Consider the following 22,067-nt stretch of genomic DNA (forward strand, 5'->3'; position numbering starts at 1 on the left):
AAGTTCCATGGATGTCAGCTCGGTGCAATTTCTGCAAAATTTTTGGTCATAATGATGAGGGTTGTACGCAGTCGAAAACTCATAGTGCTACTAAAACTCAATATTGGAGGAAAAAGGAGAAATCCTCGTGTGTTGACACTGACCCTAGAGTTAGGGGTATTGAAATGCTTCAAGAGAATCCACCTCTCTCATCAGATAAATCCAACTATTGAGGAACATGCTAAAGGAAGAAACGAACAGTACGATAACCAACAGGATCACTCTGTCTCAGCTGTTAATGGTTCTCAAGCCACTGTTAACGATCAAACTAAGGAAAATACAGAGCAGATTAAGATTCTCCAAGACAACATAAACTCTAATGTGGAAACATCCAAGAAAATATGTAAAGCTTCCTCTATCATACCAACAAAAGGGTGAGGTAGGCCTCCCAAAGAAAAACTAAAAACTGATATTTCAGCCTCTACAAACAGATTCCAGATACTCAATAATTCTGAGGATTTTCCTGCTGCATCTTTGGAAATCCAAAAGAAACCTTGAGCATCTTCGAAAGGAGTTGTTGCATTAGTTAAGGAGCTCAAGTCGAAAAAGAAAGAAAAAAAAGAAAAGTCAAAATGTACTGAAGGTAGTGGAGGTGGTGACAAACCAATAACTCCATCACAATAATTCTAGCCTTATAGAATGTTAGAGGATTCAACTGTCCTCATAAGCAAGAAAGAATAATTAGAAGAGCTACCAAAACAAAATAGATGTGTTCTGTTTATTGGAGACAAGAGTGAAAGAAGATAAGTCTGTTATTATCTTAGGGAAGAAGTTTTCTGACTGGAATGCAGTAACTAATTATGACCAAGCAGTAAATGGTAGGATATGGATCATTTGGAGAAAAGACCTATATTTCTCGTTAATTAATTCTTCTGATCAGAGTATCACTGTTCGAGGGAAATTTCAGAATACCCAAATAATCATCACAACAGCTTATGGAAGCAACGACGGTATTACTAGAAGACTCCTCTGGGAACAATTAAGAAATCTTCAAACTACTATTGGCCTCTCCCCATGGCTCATTGGTGGAGATTTCAACATTATTTTGCACTCAAGTGAAAGCTCCAACTACGATTTAATTGGCTCTCTTTCTACCTCTGATATGAGGGACTTCCGAGAAGTCCTCTCTGACCTTGACCTTTTTGACCACCCTTACTTTGGCCCTATTTTCACTTGGAATAACAAGCAGCAGAATTCATTCCTTGCAAGAAAGCTTGATAGAGTTCTTGTCAACCCTAAATAGGTGACCTATTTCAAAGATTCACATGTAGAATTTCAAGCCCCTGGAATCTCTGACCATTGCCTTACTCAAGTCTAGCTCACTAAAGCAGCTCAAGTTGATCGGCCAAAATCGTTTAAATTCTTAATTACTGGAATCAACATCCCAATTTCATGGAAGTTGTGCATCAGTCTTGGTCAAAATCTGCCCATGGAAATCCAATGCAGATTATATTTTCTAAACTTAAAAGACTTAAATCCAGTCTCAAAACCCTCAATCACACTTTCTACAGTGATCTTCCTACAAGGGTTAAGAGAAAGAGAACAGAGTTAGAGTAGCAACAACTCAAAACATTAAAGGGAGAGGATGTCATAGACAATGAGTTGTACCTTCAAAATGAGTTGAAAAATTTGGAGGAAGCTGAAGCTTTGTTCTTCAGACAAAAACAAAAGTCCAATAGTTGAAGGAGGGTGACAAATATACAAGACTCTTTTATTCTACAGTTGCTCTTAAAAACAAAAAAGATACAATTTGTGCCCTCATTGATGAGAATGGTAACAGGCTAGAATCTTTCGATCAAATGTCAGCTGAGGTGATAAAATTCTTTTCCAACTTGATTGACACTGCTGATCTTGCTATAAAAAAATCACCCAAATTTGCTGCAGGATTTAATTCAGTTCTCCTTTCCTGTTGACAAGGCGGCTGAACTTGAGAATGATGTAATAAAAAAGGAAATCAAAGCTGGTTTTTTTAGTCAAGGTAACGAAAAAGCTCCGGGGCCAGATGGATATTCTCTTTCTTTTTCAAACACACATGGTCCATTATTGAGAGATATATTGTTGTTGCCATTTCCTACTTCTTCAAAGAATAATCATATCTTCTTCAGCTTTCAACTCTACTATCACTGCATTGGTCCCCAAAATCCCTAACCCAAGTAAGGTAAAGGACTTTAGGCCAATCTCATGTTGTTCAGTGGTGTACAAAGCTAGGGGTGTAAAAAGCTGACCCGACCTGTAAAATTGACTGAAACCGACTCGAGTTAAAACTGTTTTTGACTTGCGCTGTGACGATCCGAAACCGACTTGAGTCGAAACTGGTGTTGACCTGAACCCGAGTTAGACCTGGAAATTGTGGATCTGAACCCGACCTGAGAACGACCTGAACTGAATTGAACCGAAAATATGATACCCGAACCCGAACTGCATCCGACTGATATGAACCCGAACCCGATATTGACCTGGTAAATAACTGGTATTACCGATCTATTTTCAACCTGACCTGTTATGAACCTGACCTGTAATTAACTCAACCTGTAAATGATCTGACATGTTGTTAAGTGATATAATATTATCCTGACTTATAAGTGAAGTTACAATTAATATAATTATATTATTTTAAATTTATAATAAACTAATGATAATTAAATTATTATAATAATTAAATTATTTTTGAAATTTAATAAATTATTATGATAATTAAATTAATATGATTACATTTAAAATTTAGTTTTATATTAATTATAATTTGTATATTATAAATTTGATTTTTATGTAAATTCCAATTCATAAATTTCTTTATATTTATTATATTATAAATTTTATTTTATAATCAATAAATTAAATTTAAATATTATCTTATTGAATTTTATTTTATTAAATTATATTACCTGAGTTAAAATATTCATAAATCTAATTTACTTTTAATGTGAAAATTGATAAATAATTTAAGTAAACTTAACTTGAAATTTTAAAATCAAAATATATTAATCGAAATGATGAACTTATTAAAGATTAAAAACTTGAATAACATTATAAATACTAAAAAAATATTTATAAATGAAGGTAATTTTATTACACTTGAAAACACTAAAATTACAATAAAATCAACTAAACAAAATAAATTTATGTTGAAATAAATACTCTCAGATCTTATAGCTAATGTTTACAAGGCTAAAAAGCCTAACTATACTACCAAAAATATCATCATCGAGCTTTTATACCTAAATGTTACGAACATGTTTAATTATGGACAATTTTCTAGCTTTAAAAGCCAAAATGTCACCAACATAATTCAACATGAGTAACTATTTAGATAAGAATTTATAAGGTTCTAAAATTGATTTAAGTCATACCAACAACAATAATTTACAAGACATCAGTGAGTAATAAACAGCAACAACATCAAGCATCAATGTACCAATTCAGCAAGCATCGTTGCATCGATTCGACAAGCATCCTGCATTAAGAAAACATACAATCAATAGTAAAGCCAAAGGGAATTCGATGGCCAACAGTGCCAAACATTTCCGACTTTACCAAACCCTTACTATAGCAACATATAAATGATTACGGCCTGGTGTAGCAACAAGACCAGAAAAGTTACTTTCAACATATAAATGATTAAATAATTTGCATATTTCAACATAAGAGGATATCAAATTAATTGCTTGAACAACTTCTCATATACGTGAAGGGTACCTTCCATCCTGGAAATAGTCACCAGCTCTACCACTGCTATCCCTGCAGAGAAGATGTTCATGTAATCACATTGTTCATGACAAGCATACCATGAAGGTAAGAGTAACATACTTAAAATTCAATAAGGAGGATCATAAAACTACTAACATGTTAACGCAATAAGTATTGTTACTTATTATATTCCTAAACCGTACAACCAAGTGATATGCATTTTAAGGAAAGAAAGGAACAGAGAGGCACCTGATGGAGTTGACAATTGAGACCAGCCAAGTGTTTCAGCCTTTTGTATGTGAAGCTTTGATCTTGTTTCAAGCTTTTGCAGTTAAGTGTTGAGGATTCACCTACAATATTTTCATCGGTGCTGAATACGAGCTCAGCTTGGCAGGAAACAGTCATCGGAATGAAGAAAGGTAGAGCTTCCAATTAGAGCTGCACAGGGGATATTGTTTTCACGATTTCCCCCCTTAATTTTTAGGTTTTCAAAGATGTTATACACCATGTTTTCAACTTTACCATCAACAAGACTCTCACTTTGTGCAGAGGTACCAGAAGAAAATCTTCTCAAAAAGATCACTTGTGAAAGATGAAACATAGTATATAACATTTAAGTGTTTCCTTAATGTTTAAAGTCCACTAACTAAACTGAAAATAGAACTAAATACTCATTTGCAAGTGGAAATCTTTACACTATCTATGAAGCATTTCAAATCAAAATTGATTTATTAGATCGTAAGATGAGATCCAAAAATAAGGTGGAAGTGATGGATCCAAGAGGTGTTCTGACTCCATCATCACCAAAGCTAATGGACTTCACAGTGATGGATTCTAAGCCATTCTCCACATCACTGCATTTAGCAAATGGGCAGGAAAAGGAAACACCCATCCGACGACAAGACTCACTGATTTCTCTGCAACAAAAACTCAACTCGGTTAGGCGCTTTATATGGTAAAATATATTAAATTTATTGATGTTACAAGATACAGCAAACCAAAAACAAAAACTAGAACACAGGTTGAACAAAACGCATCAAACAAAACCACCATATTAGAGTCAAATGCATATTTCATTCGTTAAAAAGCAAATAAAGAAACCCTTTTATGAGCATTCTAGAACATGGATTATGGATCTATCAAAAGCATCAAATAAACAACCAATTAACAACCCATTTCATCAAAGCAAAAACCAAAACATAAATAAATGGATAACTATAACAGTAGAGAATATACCTCAGATATGAAGATTAAATAAATGGGCTACAGTAACAGGTAAGAAGAGGATTGTTGATGATTTTCTCAGCTGGTTGTTGGATTTTGATTTCAGTTCTTCCCTTTCACTTTTCCCCAGTTCTTTCTCAGAATAAACAAGTCTCGCTCCAAAAATCAATCTACAGATACTAAATTCGACCTCGGATTATATATATATATATATATATATGTATATATATGACAACTATTCCATTTAGTAACAGCTCTGAACTGTAAATCGCTGCCTCTGAAAGCATAACGTAACGGCAAAACACTCAAATAAAAACATTCGAACTGAAATCCAGCTAATTTACAGAACCCTTATTACCTTTTTCGAGGAAAGGAATACAAAATTCACAATCTTCTTCACATGATAGAACCAACAAATCATCTGGGAATCTGTCATTCTTCATAGCAGATCTGCCATTTCTCTCAACTGCCTGGAATTGCTGATCAAAATAACATAAAAAAAAAGGAAATAAACTTCCGTGATCAAACATCCGAAGATATGTATTTTCGAGAGAATTTTCAAGGGAACCGCCCACATACCTGACCATGAACTGCAGTCGCCAAACGCGAGATCGTTGCTTTACCTGGTTTTGTATTTGGGGTGATTCAAACTCTTCGACCCTCTGAAGAAACCCCTGAATCATCAGATTATAACAGCAACTACCAGGCAAACAATCATTATCTCTCATGCTCCTAAACAATCATTATCTCTAGATTTAAAAATAATAACAACCCAAAAAATTACACTTCAAATATATAAAATAATCAAGCTTTTGAAGAGTAGAAGAGAGAGTAACCGTTGTTAAAATTAGCAGGAGAAGAATCAGAAGCCATGGCAAAGAGAAGAAGAGCGGCAAAACACGAGGGGGAATTTTTCTGAGACTCAAGTAATGAAAGAACGGAACTGCCTGCTGGTTGGAGAAAAGAGACATTATTTGACGAGAAATGATGCTGATTTTGGCGCGTAGCCTTGTGGCTTAAGCGAGGGAAAAAACCCGCGGCTTTTTTAACTTTATTTGATATTGTAGTGTTGTCTCTTAGTTTTAAATTTATTCAATTTAGTTCAAATTTAATGATTTAATATATTAATTTAATCTTCATATTTCAACCTTTTTTCAATTTAATCCAAATTAATGTTACAATTTATTAATTTAAGCTTCATATTTAAAATTTTTCAATTTGATCATTATATATTTTTCAATTCTTTCAATTAATATATATGTTTATATTAATAAATTAATATATAGTTTATATATATATAAATTTATATACTAATGAACTATATAATATAGTTTGTATATATCATATACTATATAGGTTATATATACTAATGAACTATATAATATATAGTTTATATATACTAATGAACTATATATATATAGTTTATATATACTAGTGAACTATATATAATGCATAGTTTATATATACCATATAGTCTATATATATCATATAGTTTATATACTGATAAACTATATAATGTATAGTTTAGGGTTTAGGGTTTAGGATTTTTATATAGTTCATATGTAAATTATACTATATATATATAGTTTATATATATAATATATAGTATATAACTATAAACTATAGTATGTAGTATATAAATATAAACTATAGTTTTTATATATAGTATATAAATAGTGTATATAGTTCACTAATAAACTATATATATAGTTCATATGTAAACTATATAGTTTATATATATAGTTCATATGTAAATTATAGTTCATATGTAAATATCAACTATAGTTTATATGTAAACTATAGTTCATATATAAATATCAACCTTAGTGTATATATATATTTATATATATAGTTCATATGTAAACTATAGTTCATATATAAATATCAACCTTAGTATATATATATTTATATATATAGTTCATATGTAAACTATAGTTCATATATATAGTATATAAATATAAACTATAGTTTATATAAATAGTATAAAATATAATATATAAGTATAAATTATAGTATGTAGTTTATATAAATATAAATATAAACCCTAAACCCTAAATCATATATACTATATATATATAAACTATATAATTTATACAATATATATTATATATAATTATACATAATATATAAATATAAATTGTATAGTTTATATATAATTCATATATAATTTATATATAAACTATGTAGTTTCTATATAGTTCAATAGTTCATATATAAACTATATAGTATTATAGTTTAAACATGGTATATATAGTTTATACTTTATACATAATATGTATAAACTATATAGTTTATATATATAATACATATACTTTATATATAAACTATATAGTTTATATATATATATATATATATATATCTATATTAGTTGTTTTACTTTTTTTCTCAACTTATTACTTATTTCTATTTATTAATTGGCCCATAACTTTTTAAATGAGTATAATTTAGTATATTTTTGTATTAATTTCAACCTCACAATTTAAATCATTTCGATTTGATCCCTCATCAATGTGTGTTGTTTAATTTATTTAAATTTTTATTTGTAATTTCATATTTGTTCAATTTAGTACTCCAAATTTTATTTGCATATGAAATTATCCATACTTATTACTTAATTATATTTTTTAATTGGCCCATAACTTTTTAAAGGGATATAATTTAGTACTTTTTTGTATTAATTTCAACCTCACAATTTAAAATTATTTCAATTTGATCCCTCATCAATGTGTGTTGTTTAATTTATTTAAATTTTTATTTGTAATTTCATATTTGTTCAATTTAATTCTTAAATTTGTATTTTTCATAAAATTGAACCATGATTATTTATATTCTTAGTAATTTACTCTAAATCATATACAATTACAAATTGTAATTCAACGTTCGCGAAAAACGAAAATAATTAATTTAAAAATAAAAATTAACCCGATTTGAACTCAATCCGTATCTGATAGAGATCCGACCTGAATTTTATCTGCCAATGATGTGACCCGATCTGAACGAGATCCGCCTGAAGTCTATCCGAACCTGAATTAACCTGCTTTTTAACTGCTTCAGACCTGAACTGTTTTGACCTGAACTGAAAACGATCCGAACTGAAAATGACTTGACCTGAACCCGATCTGGATCTGGTGTCAAATCAACCTGAAAATAACCTGAACTGATTTGACCTGACCTGAACCCGATCTGGATCTGGTGTCAAATTTACCTGACTTGACCTGTATCCGATTTTACCCGACCTGCCAGGATCCGACTGAAACCTGAACGATTACCTGATTTTACAACCCTATACAAAGCTATCTCTAAGATCATTTTCAGTAGACTTAACTATATTATGCCTGATTTGATTTCTCTTAACCAAACCGCTTTTATCAAAGGTAGGAGTATCATTGAAAACACTCTTCTTGCTCAAGAACTTGTAAGAGGCTACAACAGAAAAAACTTATCCCCTAGATGTTCTTTGAAAGTATACCTCCACAAAGCTTTTGATTCGCTTAATTGGAATTTCATTTCTTCAATCTTGAAGGCTATCAGTCTTCCTAGGATTTTCATCAATTGGATTTCCACTTACTTCTCAACAACAACTTTTTCTATCTCCTTTAATGGTACCTTGACTGGTTACTTTAAATGAGCCAAGGGCCTGAGACAAGGAGACCCTCTCTCTCCTTTACTTTTCGTTCTTGCAATGAACATCCTTTCACGACTTCTTAACTTGGTTGCTTTAAGAGGAGTGTTCAGGTATCATCCAAAATGCAAAAGGATATGTCTGACTCATTTAACCTTTGCAGATTATCTCCTCATCTTTTGTAAAGGGAATGTTGTCCTTGATTACTTCTATGACATCTCGGCCTCAAACTAAATGCATCCAAAAGTGAATTCTTTTCTGCTGGAATGTCTACTGGTGTGCTTGAAATATAAAACACAACATTGGATTCAAACTAGGAACTCTGCCTGTGAGATACTTAGGTATTCCACTCCTCACTAAGAAAATCTCTGAAAAGGACTGTGTGGTCCTAATTGATAACATTAAATCAAGACTGCACCACTGGTCCACTAAGAACCTTAGCTATGCTGGAAGACTCGAGATAATTAAGAATGTGTTGTCTAGTATTTCAAATTTCTGGTACAGACAAATATTTCTGCCAAGTTCGATCTTAAAGCGTATAGAGCAACTTTGCTCTCGATTTTTCTGGAAAGGGTCTGACACTGCTGCTACTGGAGCAAGAGTGAGCTGGAAAAATATATGCTTCGAAATTCGAATGAGGGCTCGGGATTAAGGATTTGAAATCATGGAACAAAGCATGAATGATCTCTCTTATTAAACACATTCTAGCTGAGGATGGATCCCTTTGGGTAGTCTGGCTATACCATTACGTCTTCAAGGATAAGAACTTCTGGTCTGTCGGCATAAATTCCACAGCAAGTTGGAGCCTTAAGAAACTCCTTAAACTCAGACCTTAGGCTCAACAAATTCTTACCCCTGCTGCAAACAAAGCTGGTAAAATATGGGATTCTCTTCGGGAAAAGAAGGCAAAGGTATACTGGCAGAAACTTCTATGGTTCCCACTGCACATTCCTAAACACATCCTGATAACATGGATGGCTTTCCTTGATAAGCTCCCAACGAATGTCCGTCTTCAACACATAGGGCTCATCAATGAAAGCCACTGTATTTTCTGCAATTATGATCTGGAAACTAGTGAGCATCTTTTCCTAAAATGCCCTACTGCTGTCTTTATCTGGAAAGTAGTGTTCTCATTCTCTGGTTTAGTTTTTCCTGATTGTTCTTGGGATGTTTTCACGGTTTGGGCAAGCTCTACTTGGAAAGGAAAGTCGTTGCTCACATTGATCATGAAGATTGCATTCAACGCCACCGTTTACATGATCTGGGAAGAGAGGAACAAAAGGGTGTTTCAACAAAGAGCCCGGTCTGCTGAAGATATTATCCAAGCCATTAAAAACACTGTCAGTCTGATTCTAAGGGGTAAAAATATCAATAGAATTGATCTGTTAATATTACTTTATGAAATCAATGGGGTATTGAAGAACATTGATTCTTTTGTAAGTATTTTGTAGTTGATTTGGAACTCTGTTTGTAATTTTAAAGCAATCTTTGTTCTTTGGATATAAAATCTGATTTATCCAAAAAAAATTAATAAATTAACATGAGTTCAAATCTATATAAATAATAAGTATTTTCTTATAAACAATTTTTATATATTAAATATATGATTCTAATTTGAATCCATACAGATATAGTTTTTTATTATAATATTAAAATTAAAGTATTAAATATAATTTTAAAAAATCAACATTTAATTCTATTAAATTAACAAATAGTTAATGCGTCACGCCAATTATTAAAATGGGTATTAATTGAATTTGTATGGAATGATAAAAGAACGAAAAGATGATTAATGTATATAGTGAAGGGGAGCCCACAGGCATGAGTGGTCACTGGGGCTATCGCTATCAAATTCATGTGCTTGTGGTGCGCAATAGTGACGCACCTAATAGCTTAAATTCGGACAGTTTGTTTCCCCCACCTACACCAAATTTAAACTTCTTCAATCTGCCCTTATAAACCCAAGGCCTATTTTCCCTCAGCCATGGAAGATCTAATAATCTCTCCATCTTCATCTTCTTCACTGGTTTCATTTTCCCAGGAAACTGCACCTTCAACTCTCCAGCAGCGGCTTCATTTATGATCCAGAGCCAGCAAGATTTGTGGGCGTACGCTATATTTTGGCAGACATTAAACGATGATCTAGGTCGTTTGTTCTTGGCTTGGGGAGATAGTTATCTTCAATGCACCAAAGATATGTCTCCGAAGCTGAGTTCCAACGTCCATGGCTCGCAAAATGATCGGAGAAAGGTGATGAAAGGAACCCAAGCGCTCATCGGGGACAATCACGATATCGATATGTCGATGCTCGACGGAACCGATATCACCGATGTTGAATGGTTCTATATGATGTCGATGACTCGGTCTTTCTCCGCCGGCGATGGGATTCCGGGAAAGGCTCTTAGTACTGGGTCCTTGGTTTGGTTAACTGGTGCTCATGTGTTGCAGTTTTACAATTGTGAAAGAGCTCGAGAAGCACAAACGCATGACGTTGAGACATGGTTTGTATACCAACTTCTTGCGGTGTTGTTGAGCTAGGATCCTCAGAAATGATCAGGGAAAATTGGGGTTTAGTCCAGCAAGTGAAATCCCTATTGGGATCCGATCTCATTGGTTTGGTTCCGAAACAATCAAATCCGAATCTAACCCCGGGTCTGATCCAGTTCCTTGATAGAAACATCTCGTTTGCAGACATCGGAATAATAGCCGGCATTCAAGAAGATGATGATGCAAGCCCTGATATTAAAACAAAGCAAGAAAACAATAACAAGAGCAACCAAACCAAGAAAGATTCCTTGAAACTTGGGCAACCTTCATATGCGGATTCAGAGCATTCAGATTCTGATTTTCCATTACTTGCTATGAATAACGTAGAGAAGAGAACCCCAAAGAAGCGAGGAAGGAAACCCGGGCTCGGACGAGAGACACCATTGAACCACGTGGAAGCCGAGAGGCAACGCCGTGAGAAGCTAAACCACAGGTTCTACACTCTCCGAGCCGTAGTCCCGTACGTGTCGCGCATGGACAAAGTATCGCTCTTATCTGACGCTGTCTCGTACATCAACAAGCTAAAGGTGAAGATCGAAGAACTCGAGTCGCAGCTTCAGAGAGAGTGTAAGAAAGTGAAGGTAGAAACGGTCGATAACACTATGGATAACCAAAGCACCACCACTTCCAAGGAACAAGCAACCAGGCCAAGCGATTCGTCATCCGGAACCGGAACCGGAACTGATGGAACCAGTGGGCTCGAACTCGATGTCAAGATCATGGGAAATGATGCAATGATTAGGGTTCAATCAGAGAACGTGAACAATCCAGCTGCTAGGTTAATGTGTGTCCTTCGAGACCTGGAGTTCCAGTTCCATCATGCAAGCATGTCGTGTGTTAACGATGTCATGCTGCAGGATATTGTGGTTAGGGTTCCTGATGGATTGAGAATTGATGAAGGCCTAAAATCTGCTCTCGTAAGCAGGCTAGATCAGCAGTGAGTAAGGTTTAATTAAGGCTATGCATTTTCCAACTATCTATTTTGTAGTATTATTTTTATCCCTTTATTTGTTTTTTTAAAATCAAAAGTTATTTTGTATTTCTGCTTTAGACATTTAATTTCCGCTTGTTATGTAATTAAGGGGATAAATTCAAACAACACTTCGTTTCCTTTTATCTTTGGTTGTGATTTTTGTCTAAATATTGAACATATTTTTCTTGTGGCTGTCCCCCCGAGTTCATGACAAGTTTGATTGTGAACATACAAAAATTGAAAACATTATAAAATATAAAAAAGGGGACGGTAAGGTACATGCCTATTAATTAGAAACAAAGCCCATGCTTAAGAAAACAGTGTTCGTCAAGAGGGTGGGGACTCCGGACTCTTCAAACTTAATCCAGCATTAATTATTGATAAATTGACTCTTTTTCTCTCTCAAATTACGTATTCTAACCTATCTATTTAATAATTTAAATAACAATTAATAATTATCTATATAGAACTTCAACAACTTGTCTTTTGGACACAAAGCTGCCAAAGACACACGACAAATGTTAGGAAATAATGCAAAACGGAAAAAATGGTCGGATAATATATATTTGGAAAAAATCGATTCATTTAAGATGTATAATAATTACTTTTTAAGATAAAGAGTTTTTTTACTAATGATAAGAAGACGTACGAATAATCTAACGTTTTTAAGAAGATATTAAAAAGTTATTACGTCTTTTGTTTGCCTAGAAGTATTAAATAATACACAAAGCAAAGCTTAAGCAATAGGGGTCATTTTGTGGACAAAAACAAATGATGAATCATTATTATGTGATACAAGCCCACTGGACACCTAACATGGCCTTTTATTTTGCAATTTCATTAGTATCATATAGCAGAAGCTTCATGGATTAAACCACGTGTGATGAATGGCTGACACTATGGTGGCGTTTGGTTGGATGGAATTCTTTGGAATTGGTGGGAATTGGAATCCAATTCCACCACTTTCCCATTTTTTGTTCAAGTTTTTTAAGGGAATTGGAATACGATGGAATTCAATTCCAGCAAATGAGGGAAAGTGAATTCCATCCAAAAATGGATAGAATTCAATTCCCTTGTTGGAGGAAATTGAAATTTGACCATACTACCCTCGTCAATCCTTAAGTAACTTATTTATATTGAATAAAAATATTTTTTTATTATTTCGGGTCGGGTCGGATTTCTAATTCATATATTCAGGTCGGGTCGGGTGAAACTTTATTTTGGTCGGGTCGGATCGGATTTTTTTAAGTGTGATATTCTGTTCGGGTTTAGGGTGAAAAAAATCAGACCGACCCGAAAATATATATAATTCAGGTCGGGTCGGATTAAGTCACTGTTTTTATTAAATAAAAATAAATTTTTATTATTTCGGGTAGAGTCGGGTTGGATTTCTAATTCATATATTTGGGTCGGGTCGGGTCGGATGAAACTTTAATTTGTTCGGGTCAGGTTTTTAAGTGTGATATTCGGGTCGGGTTGGGTCGGGTTCAGGTTTAGGGTGAAAAAAATCGGACCGACCCGAAAATATATATAATTCGGGTCGGGTCGGATTAAGTCACTGTTTTTATTAAATAAAAATAATTTTTTATTATTTCGGGTCGGGTCGGATTTCTAATTCATATATTCAGGTCGGGTCGGATGAAACTTTATTTTGTTCGGGTCGGGTCGAGTTTTTTAAGTGTGATATTCGGGTCAAGTTGGGCCGGGTTCGGGTTTAGGGTGAAAAAAACCGGAATGACTCGAAAAAAATATATAATTTTACCTTATATATTTAGGAATAATTACAATAATACCCCTTTATATATAATTTTTTTCAATTAAGTCAATGTTTTTATTGAATAAAAATATTTTTATCATTATTTTGAGTTGTGTCGGGTCAAGTTTCTAATTCATGTATTAAATAAAAATAGTTTTGGTATATTTTTTGGTAACTAATTAACATACTCCGATTGGAATATATCGAAATATTGCTCTATCTTTTGGTAACTTATTAACATATGATTTTAACTTATAATGTTTATTAACATGATTTTTATAATTTATTGAAATGAATAATTAATTAATAAAATAAAAATTTAATATTTTTTAATTTTTTATAATATATTACTACATGTAAGTTGTAAAATAAACTAAAATAAAGCAAAAAAACAAAAATGACAATTCTATCATTTTATATTACTGAACTCAAATTCATCTGATATGTCTGCGAACCAAACAGAATATGAAATTAAATTCAATTTCTACAGATTACAATTCATTCACATATTTCAATTCTCTCATAAATATTTCAACGAACTAAATATCACCTGAATTAATGACGTCACCTGAGTTAATGTTTGTTGGTATGCTCCACAAGGATATAATCAATACTCGAAAAAAAAAAGGTAAACAAGTATATTTGGTGTCAAATTTATTTTGCTGAAATATTATCAGTGACCCAATGTTGACCATCTGTTTTGATGGTAAGATTATTCATTTAGCAAACAAATTTACCGCTCTTCCTACTCCGTGGTTATCCGCCGCAGTAAAATAATCATGGCCAAAAATTACCCCACCGGGTCCCAAGATCCGATACGCCCGGTTTATATCCACCCAATCGGATATGAAATCATGACCCGCATCAATCTCTACAAATCCGCAGTTACTCCCCACTCAGATAACTTCTCGTGACCCGACCCGGTAGAGAATGGAACAGGTAAAACCGCCCCGGTGGCGTTCAAATAAACCAGATTTTGCAGGAATTGCTGAAGCAACAGAACGTCGCCGTTGATAATGTTAATGTCCTTGAAACGGTCTCTGAAACCCAGCCATCCACGAAAGTCGTCGAGGCAGAGAATCTGAGTTTGGAGGCCGAGTTTACGAGTCACGTTGACCATGTGGAGAGCTGACGCGCCCAAGAAAGTGCCCACTTCGATGATAACTCGAGGCTTGACTCTTTCGATCAGGTGTTCGAAAACGGCGCCGTTGGAGCCCCAGCCTTTGATTCTTTTTACCCTGAGGAAGGCCCCAAGGTAGGGTGGCGGGAAGTTCGTGTAAGGGGAGGTGTTGTCGAAGACTCGATCGAGTATCGTTGGGAAGACAAGGTGGGGAGGGACGGGTGAGTCGGAGCACTGAGCAGTGACTCGGAAGTTGTGAGTTGGGAAACTGAAGGAGGAGTTAGTTGGGGAAGTAGTTGCTGCTGCTATCGTTGTTTTTGGCTAAGAGAGGAGTGGGAGAAATAACCCACGGCGTAGCTTAGAAAGACGAGGATAACGTAGGCGGCGGTGTTAGTGAAGAGCTTGGTGATGGAAAGCCTGGTTCTTTGATGGCTGTGGAGGTGAAGAGGGCGGTGTTCTTGGTTGTCTTGAAGACTCGAGAGAGGTTTAATCCTGAGAGTTTGCCAAACAACGGAACGGCATTTGTCGGTTCTATAAGAAAAGAAGGATGGAAACCTGAAATTACTACTATATCCTATCAAGTAAAAAATAAAAAGAAAAGAAGGGAATCTGTTTTTTTGATGAAACTGGTCCATAGATAGAGATGAAAAGGTCATTTGCAGAAGTTGGCAAAGATTACTTAGATTGTTTTAATATTTTTTCTTTTTAGAAGTGGATGTCTTTCTTTCAGTCTACCTTATTCGTTGCCCTTTACCTCCCCTTTCTCAAAGCTCGGCGCCATTTATTCGATGTACTAACGCGAGTTTAATATCAAGACCAAACCCTATAATTAAAAGGCAAGTAAAGGTAAACAGTTCTAGCACGTTCATCACCTTTAAACAATAGACCTGCAGCACTATCATCCTCAACCATAGGTTTAGCCTCATCTCATGGACCCGTTTGTAACGAGATGCCAACTGCTTCCGGCACCTTTTAACTCCACTCACTTGAACTAAACCACTCATCTTTAATACAGAACATTTAAGTGGTCTCATGGTAGGTTCCACTTCAATCACCATGACCACGAGGTTTTTTTTAGCACAAACATTACCGGTAGCAACCGAGGAAGCTTTAACTGGGATCACAATTCAGATACACGCAGCAAGCTTTAAGCTTTTCCTCCTTTTACAACTAAAACTGTCGTTGTCTAACTAGCTGCTTTTTCGATTCATTGGCATGCCAAGAACCTCCCAACAAAAGTTTACTACCTAAACCCTTTAAAACTAAAGAGCGAAAAAGAAAATTTTATGTTCTAACACCGTCTGTCCATCGAAAGATTACCCGAGCAGTACAACTATTGTAAGAGGCGCTTACTATCAACATCCATGAGTATCCGATCAAAACAACTCAAGGGGGGCAGTCACTTTGCCTTGTCTGCTCCATCACCATGACCACCACCTGTGCTGCCCTGACCATCAACACCGGCTTCAGCACCCTCTTGCTTGTTCCAACAGCGTCCATCGTTTGGGCCTGAAGCTGAAGAGGGACCACCACTGCTACCACCTCCAAGATTAGCCTCGACTTGCATGGGATGCATACCATTATTGGGCCCTCCAGGTCTGATTCTCATTTGAGCTTGCATGGCTTGTTGATGCTGCAGGTGTAGCTGCTGTTGTGGGCGTTTGTTTGTGGTTGTGCATCCGCAAATCGCAGCTAAGTACATCAAATTCTTTTGCAGCTGAGCTTGATACCTAAAACATCAAAATCGTGCAAAACCAAACACATGTACAGGATGAAAAAAAGATGTTAGTTTCACTGGGAGTAAAATGAATATGTTCGGTATTAACATTTAAATATTACTATTGTCCCAATTTCCAAGCTTTATAGCTTCTAAATTCACCTCTTTGGTATCATCTGGATCAAAACTAAGCTATTCAACTATATCATTCGTATGCTAATGACCAACTGTAGAATGCAAGTAAATAAAATTGTTTTCCATCACAAATCCCCAACACCATGTTGCAAAGAAAAAACAAGATAAAACAAAAAAGTTATAGCTTCTCCTAACCAGAAGAATACATGTTATCCTGACTTCTCCATATATTACTGAATTATGCAAGGACCAAAAGCAGACAAGAAAACAACAAGACAAATTGACAGAAAATAATGATGCATGCACCACCAAGATAAATGGAAGAAAAAGATAGATTTATAAATTACTTACTGGGCACATTCAGCGAGTTTTCCGAGATTTTGATTGTCCAAAATTGCCAAAATCAGCTTCTTGTTCTCATCAAGGTACTGCAATAAGATCGGGAAAGAAAAAACCACAAGAACAACTTAATATCTTAATTATCATATATTGTACTCTTTAGCACCACGCGACAAAAACTGTCAATATGCCCAACATATAACTATTTGGGACAGATATACAGACTACTCTAAAATCATATATTACAAAATATCTGGGGTACGCAGTTTACCGAAAGATTGTACGCTCTACCAAAAGATTTTTCGTTTATGCACTACTTAAATTCATTGAGTTTTTTCTGAATCTTGAATTTTTGAAAGAGGCCTTGAAAAGGATAGCCCATTCAGTAGGAAGTTTCATCATAAAAATGGATAGTAGGATATCAAGTGTAGAGAGCCCTTCAAATGCATTCCCTTCGATAGAACAAACGATAGTCCACAACAGACATAGTGATCATCCATGAGAATTAGCATATAAAGCCCACATCTTATACCTAGAAGCTTCTAAAAATCAGCCAACAGCTTCACTAAATAATATCACTGACCTTCTATCTAATACCTATTAGACTTTCGGGAAACAGAACACAATATCAATAAATTCTTTAATAATTAATAATGTCAATGCTGAAGGTTTATGGCACGATATAACAAACTAATGCTTTTCCTCGAAAGGAATATTAACAATTCAGGAAAAAATGATCTAAAGCGGAACATGAAAATCTCATTTATCACCCTGTCTTGATCTAAACTAAAGAATTTCTATAAGCGATGAAAAGTAAACATAACTAGCGAGGCATAAGTGAACATGAATTGCTTTTAATTAGTTTAACTCAAGAAAGGACCAGATGTGAGCCACTGGGACAGCTTTAAGAAATCAGCCCTAGGGGCCCTTTATTAGGAAAGCACTATTCGAGCTTCTGCTGCAATGGCTTTATCTTTGGAACCATGTAGACAGCTTAACTAGTCTTGTAACTCCCTTTGGATGCCATTTCCGAACATGGTAACCAAGAGGGTATTCATAACAATTAAGTAGTTGAAGTATTAACACGCGCTGAAGATCAGTAAAACCTCAAAATGGATCTAAAATATATGCCTGCAAACTTTCAAGCATATCTCAGATTTTTGTTTTCATATCAAAATATTCCAAATAAAATACTTCATTGCATTGATGAATTTTCTGGAAACATTGCAGATAAATTCCAAAAGATGTTATTTGGAGGCATAAATAAACTCGAAAAGACGTTAAAAGGCTTGTTATAGTTGATTTGTGCACTTCGTAAAAGACAGAAACATAAGGGGGGAAATGCTTTAGGAGACAAAACGGTGAGAATCAAATTGACAGAAGGGATCAGAACATTGATTCTCCCCAGCACAAAGCATAATCACTAGATGTGCCAGATGCATCTAACCGTTCAATATGGCACAACTTTCTTTCTTGTAACGACAGATTCTAAAACGAAAAACATAACCAAATTAATCAATCACATCATATCCGACAAAAAGAACAGTTAGATCAAATCCCCTGCATTACCAAGAACTTCTAATTTAAACAACCACATCATATCCGAAAAAAAAATAATTAGATCCCCAACATGACCAGCAACTTCCAATTTAATCAACCACACTGTACACGAAAAAAAGTATAGTTAGATCTTCTGCATCAACAATAACTTCCATTCATCTCTCTATGCTATCCATCTCTGTTACCATAACTTCTTGAACCGACATCAGCTAACCCTTACCTTTTCCAAATCATTGTTCTGTTCCAATAATTATTAATATGCGCAACCAATTCACAAAAGCACAACTCTTCCATCTCATAAACGTAATAACCATAAACATACATGAAAACGAGCTGCTCCTTTTTCTTTTTGGAACAAAATAAAATTATGGGGCTTCTTCTATCTCATAAAAAAATATTATTATTATTTTTTAAGTCTAACCATCAACAACCCATGACTTCAAAGTACAAACACTAAACAGAGTATATTTAATACCATAAATACAAATATACCTTCTGAATCTGTTCGGTAGTGATGTTGTTAGGTGGGAACGAAGGCATCATAGGAATCATTTGCTGTGGCTGCTGCATCTTGTGTGAGATTAACTTTACTCCAAGAAGAAACCCTAACCTAATCACCTTCAAAAATCTCCAGCAAAAGAAAACCCAAAAAAGGAAAGAAAGAAAAAAAACAAGTTGAATATCCCCAAATAATAAACAATGTGAAAAGAAATAAAGGGTATGCACTATTTCTTAGCTTGTTTTTACCTTTGTTCAGCAGGTGAGAGTGAACGAGTTTTGCTACCTTCCTTAATGGTTGAAGAGGGGTTTCACTTTCGTTTGGTAGTGATGATGATTCTGGAATTTAAGACAATGGAAGCTAACATAATAATGAACTCAAAGAGAAAAAGAAAATTAAAAATTTAAAAGATTGTAACCGAAGGAAACGAATCAAAAGACGGTAGATTTTGGTGTGTCGGGTTGCGTTGTTAAGCCAAAAAACCCAGGCTTTAGTTGTTAGTTTATTGGTTTTTTGCACGGTTGCTTACGTCAGCTGGTTTTTATTTTTGGGTAAAGTATTCACAAGGTAACAAAATTATACTTAAAGGATTGTTTAGTCTCTGAAATTTTAAAACTTACAAAATGATTAGTAAATTTATTAAAATGTTGAAAAATGATCATTACATAATTATAATACGAGTAAATATTAAATAAATTTAATGATAATATTTTAATATTTTGATAAAATTTAATTATTATTTTGAATTAATTTAATAAATATAATGATTATGTTATAACTTTTGAAAATATATAGATCAAAATGATCATTTTATAATAAGTTAGTGGTCTTGATATATTTTTACCATTAATTTTGTTGGTTTGTTTGGGCTTTGGTTTGAGTTCGAATGCCTTTCACCGACATTTGACCTACTTTTCTTGGAACTGTTGATGGTTAAATATAAATAAAACAATTACTTTTAGTGCTAATATTCTTATTTTTTTTTAAAAAAAGAAACTTATATATTATAATTATACAAGTTTATTTATTAGTTAGCTTTAATATTTGTTACGTGCTTGAATTATTTTAAAGTGGTATTTTTAAGAACATCCGTCTATATTAAAATCAAATTATAAACTTTTAATCGAAAGAAATAATGATTTTAGTATTTTATTGATTAAAAAACTTATAATTGTAGGATTAAATGAGAATGGATATAGAGTTTTATGTTAAATAATGAATTCATTAAATTTTAAATTATAAATTTATAAAATTCTAGAGACAAAAACAGATTATCAATAGAAAATAAAATATATATCAAAATTATATAAGAATTTGAAAAAAAAAGTTTGGACAATTCCTATCTAGGAAAAAGGAATTTTTAACTATATGTTCTAAAGATTATCGAAAATAATTTGAAAATTTTAAGAGATGTAATCCTCATCGGTCTCATTCATCCAGAAACTAAATAACATTATTTTTAGTACTTTATTAAATTAAAGTTTTATAATTTTAAGAAATAATGATAATTTTATCGCCGTGGATGGCGATGTGTTGATTATTGCATCCATTGCCATTTGTAAGAATGGAAAGAACCAGTGCGGTGCCATCAGCATCATTGTCCTGTTTTTGATGTCAAATTTATATCTGTCTTAGTTTGTATGTTGATTTATCTATCTTGAGAAAGCCCAACATTTTCTAATAATCAAAAAGATGGAATAAAAGCTTAAACAGGCCGAAGCTAAACCTGAAATGCTGAAACACAATTTTGTAAGGAAATGTTTAAGGAATTGAATCAAATAATTCAGAAATAATATTTGTTGTCTTTGGTAAGCTGTCAACGCAAGTTGATATGTTACTTTCCATCAATAATCACTCCTCTAATCCTGCTAATTCACCAATAATCTTTGGTAAGTTGTTCACTTTGATGTCCCTTCATGGTATTTTGTTGACCTATTGATGAGTCATTTTAATTTCAGATATGAATTATACAATAAAGATTTTATAATCAAAATTTTTATTTTTTTCAAAAACATTTGAATTGAATTATTAGTTTTTAACAAAAAAATTCAAAATTTCTATTTAGTCAATTAATCAAAATTATTATGTTAATTACATAAAGGGTTTCGATTAGCCAGTACTTGATGTCACGGGGCTAGCCTTCTGCTAGTCGATTCATGCGGCACTTAGACGATTTTCAGGTCGAAATGACGCCTAAGTCAGCCTTAACCACGTCCTTGTGAGTCTCTGGCTCATTAAGCTACAAACACACCCGATAGGGTTAGGCAACGATGCGGAAGCAAACACCACTGGGGCTTATCCAAGCCACCTACATTGAACAGATCTCAGAAGCACGAGCACTGTGGGGACTTCCTAAGTTACCACGACTTGAATCACTTTGGAACTTCAAAAGAACTCGGAAATGAACAACTCTCGAGGCTATCTCAGCCCTAAAGTTTGGCAACACAAGCTACAAAGGCTTCAATACAAAGGGGAACAAGCCGACAATGCTAGAAAGCTAGAAACAAAGGAACTCAGAGAAATAGTAAGAGTAAATGCCTGAGTTTATTACTCTGAAAGAATGAAATTGATGGAATGATTACAAATGAGGGGATGAACTCTCTATTTATAATTGAGGCCCTCAAGATCCAACGGTCTAGATCAAAGTACATCGACGACTTAGATTAAATCCTACCTTATCCATAACTCTATCTCTAAGGCATTTGAATTCAAATAAAACATTATCTCTAATTAAGTATTTATCTCTTTAATTATTGGATAATATAATTCTTTCTGTAATCTTCCAAGAAACGGGCTAGGTCTGATGGTTATGGGCAAACCCAACACTCCATAGGATTATCCTACAGAAA

General features: G+C 33.9%; 1 protein-coding gene, 1 long non-coding RNA gene and 2 pseudogenes across 6 annotated transcripts; 1 reads left to right on the forward strand and 3 right to left on the reverse strand.

The window, feature by feature from the left end:
• Window positions 1–4,493: 4,493 nt before the first annotated feature.
• Window positions 4,494–5,870, reverse strand: LOC120136384. Of its 3 annotated transcripts, none has more exons than XR_005517337.1 (5): window positions 5,787–5,870; window positions 5,530–5,612; window positions 5,309–5,420; window positions 4,963–5,129; window positions 4,494–4,643 (listed from the first exon to the last, which is right to left on the reverse strand). It is a non-coding gene; the product is annotated as an uncharacterized LOC120136384 (long non-coding RNA). The 3 variants fall into 3 exon arrangements; XR_005517336.1 differs by having other exon boundaries at window positions 4,963–5,120; window positions 5,309–5,429; XR_005517335.1 differs by having other exon boundaries at window positions 5,309–5,429.
• A 4,686-nt stretch (window positions 5,871–10,556) lies between these two features.
• On the forward strand, window positions 10,557–12,060 carry LOC120136365 (annotated as a pseudogene).
• Window positions 12,061–14,431: 2,371 nt separating this feature from the next.
• LOC120136349 lies at window positions 14,432–15,114 on the reverse strand (annotated as a pseudogene).
• Window positions 15,115–16,098: 984 nt separating this feature from the next.
• Window positions 16,099–19,757, reverse strand: LOC120136382 (GRF1-interacting factor 3-like). Of its 3 annotated transcripts, XM_039152426.1 has the most exons (5): window positions 19,637–19,757; window positions 19,468–19,556; window positions 19,212–19,366; window positions 17,172–17,248; window positions 16,368–16,698 (listed from the first exon to the last, which is right to left on the reverse strand). In XM_039152426.1, the coding sequence occupies exons 3-5, from the start codon at window positions 19,287–19,289 to the stop codon at window positions 16,368–16,370; spliced, it is 486 nt and encodes a 161-aa protein (XP_039008357.1). In that variant the 5' UTR covers window positions 19,290–19,366; window positions 19,468–19,556; window positions 19,637–19,757. The 3 variants fall into 3 exon arrangements, with proteins under 3 accessions (XP_039008358.1, XP_039008357.1, XP_039008356.1); XM_039152427.1 differs by having other exon boundaries at window positions 16,099–16,698; window positions 19,468–19,734; XM_039152425.1 differs by having other exon boundaries at window positions 19,212–19,350; window positions 19,467–19,733.
• Window positions 19,758–22,067: the final 2,310 nt, after the last annotated feature.

The sequence above is a fragment of the Hibiscus syriacus genome, unplaced genomic scaffold (genome assembly GCF_006381635.1).
Source record: "Hibiscus syriacus cultivar Baekdansim isolate YM2019G1 unplaced genomic scaffold, ASM638163v2 tig00110627_pilon, whole genome shotgun sequence".
Classification (NCBI taxonomy): Eukaryota; Viridiplantae; Streptophyta; class Magnoliopsida; order Malvales; family Malvaceae; genus Hibiscus; species Hibiscus syriacus.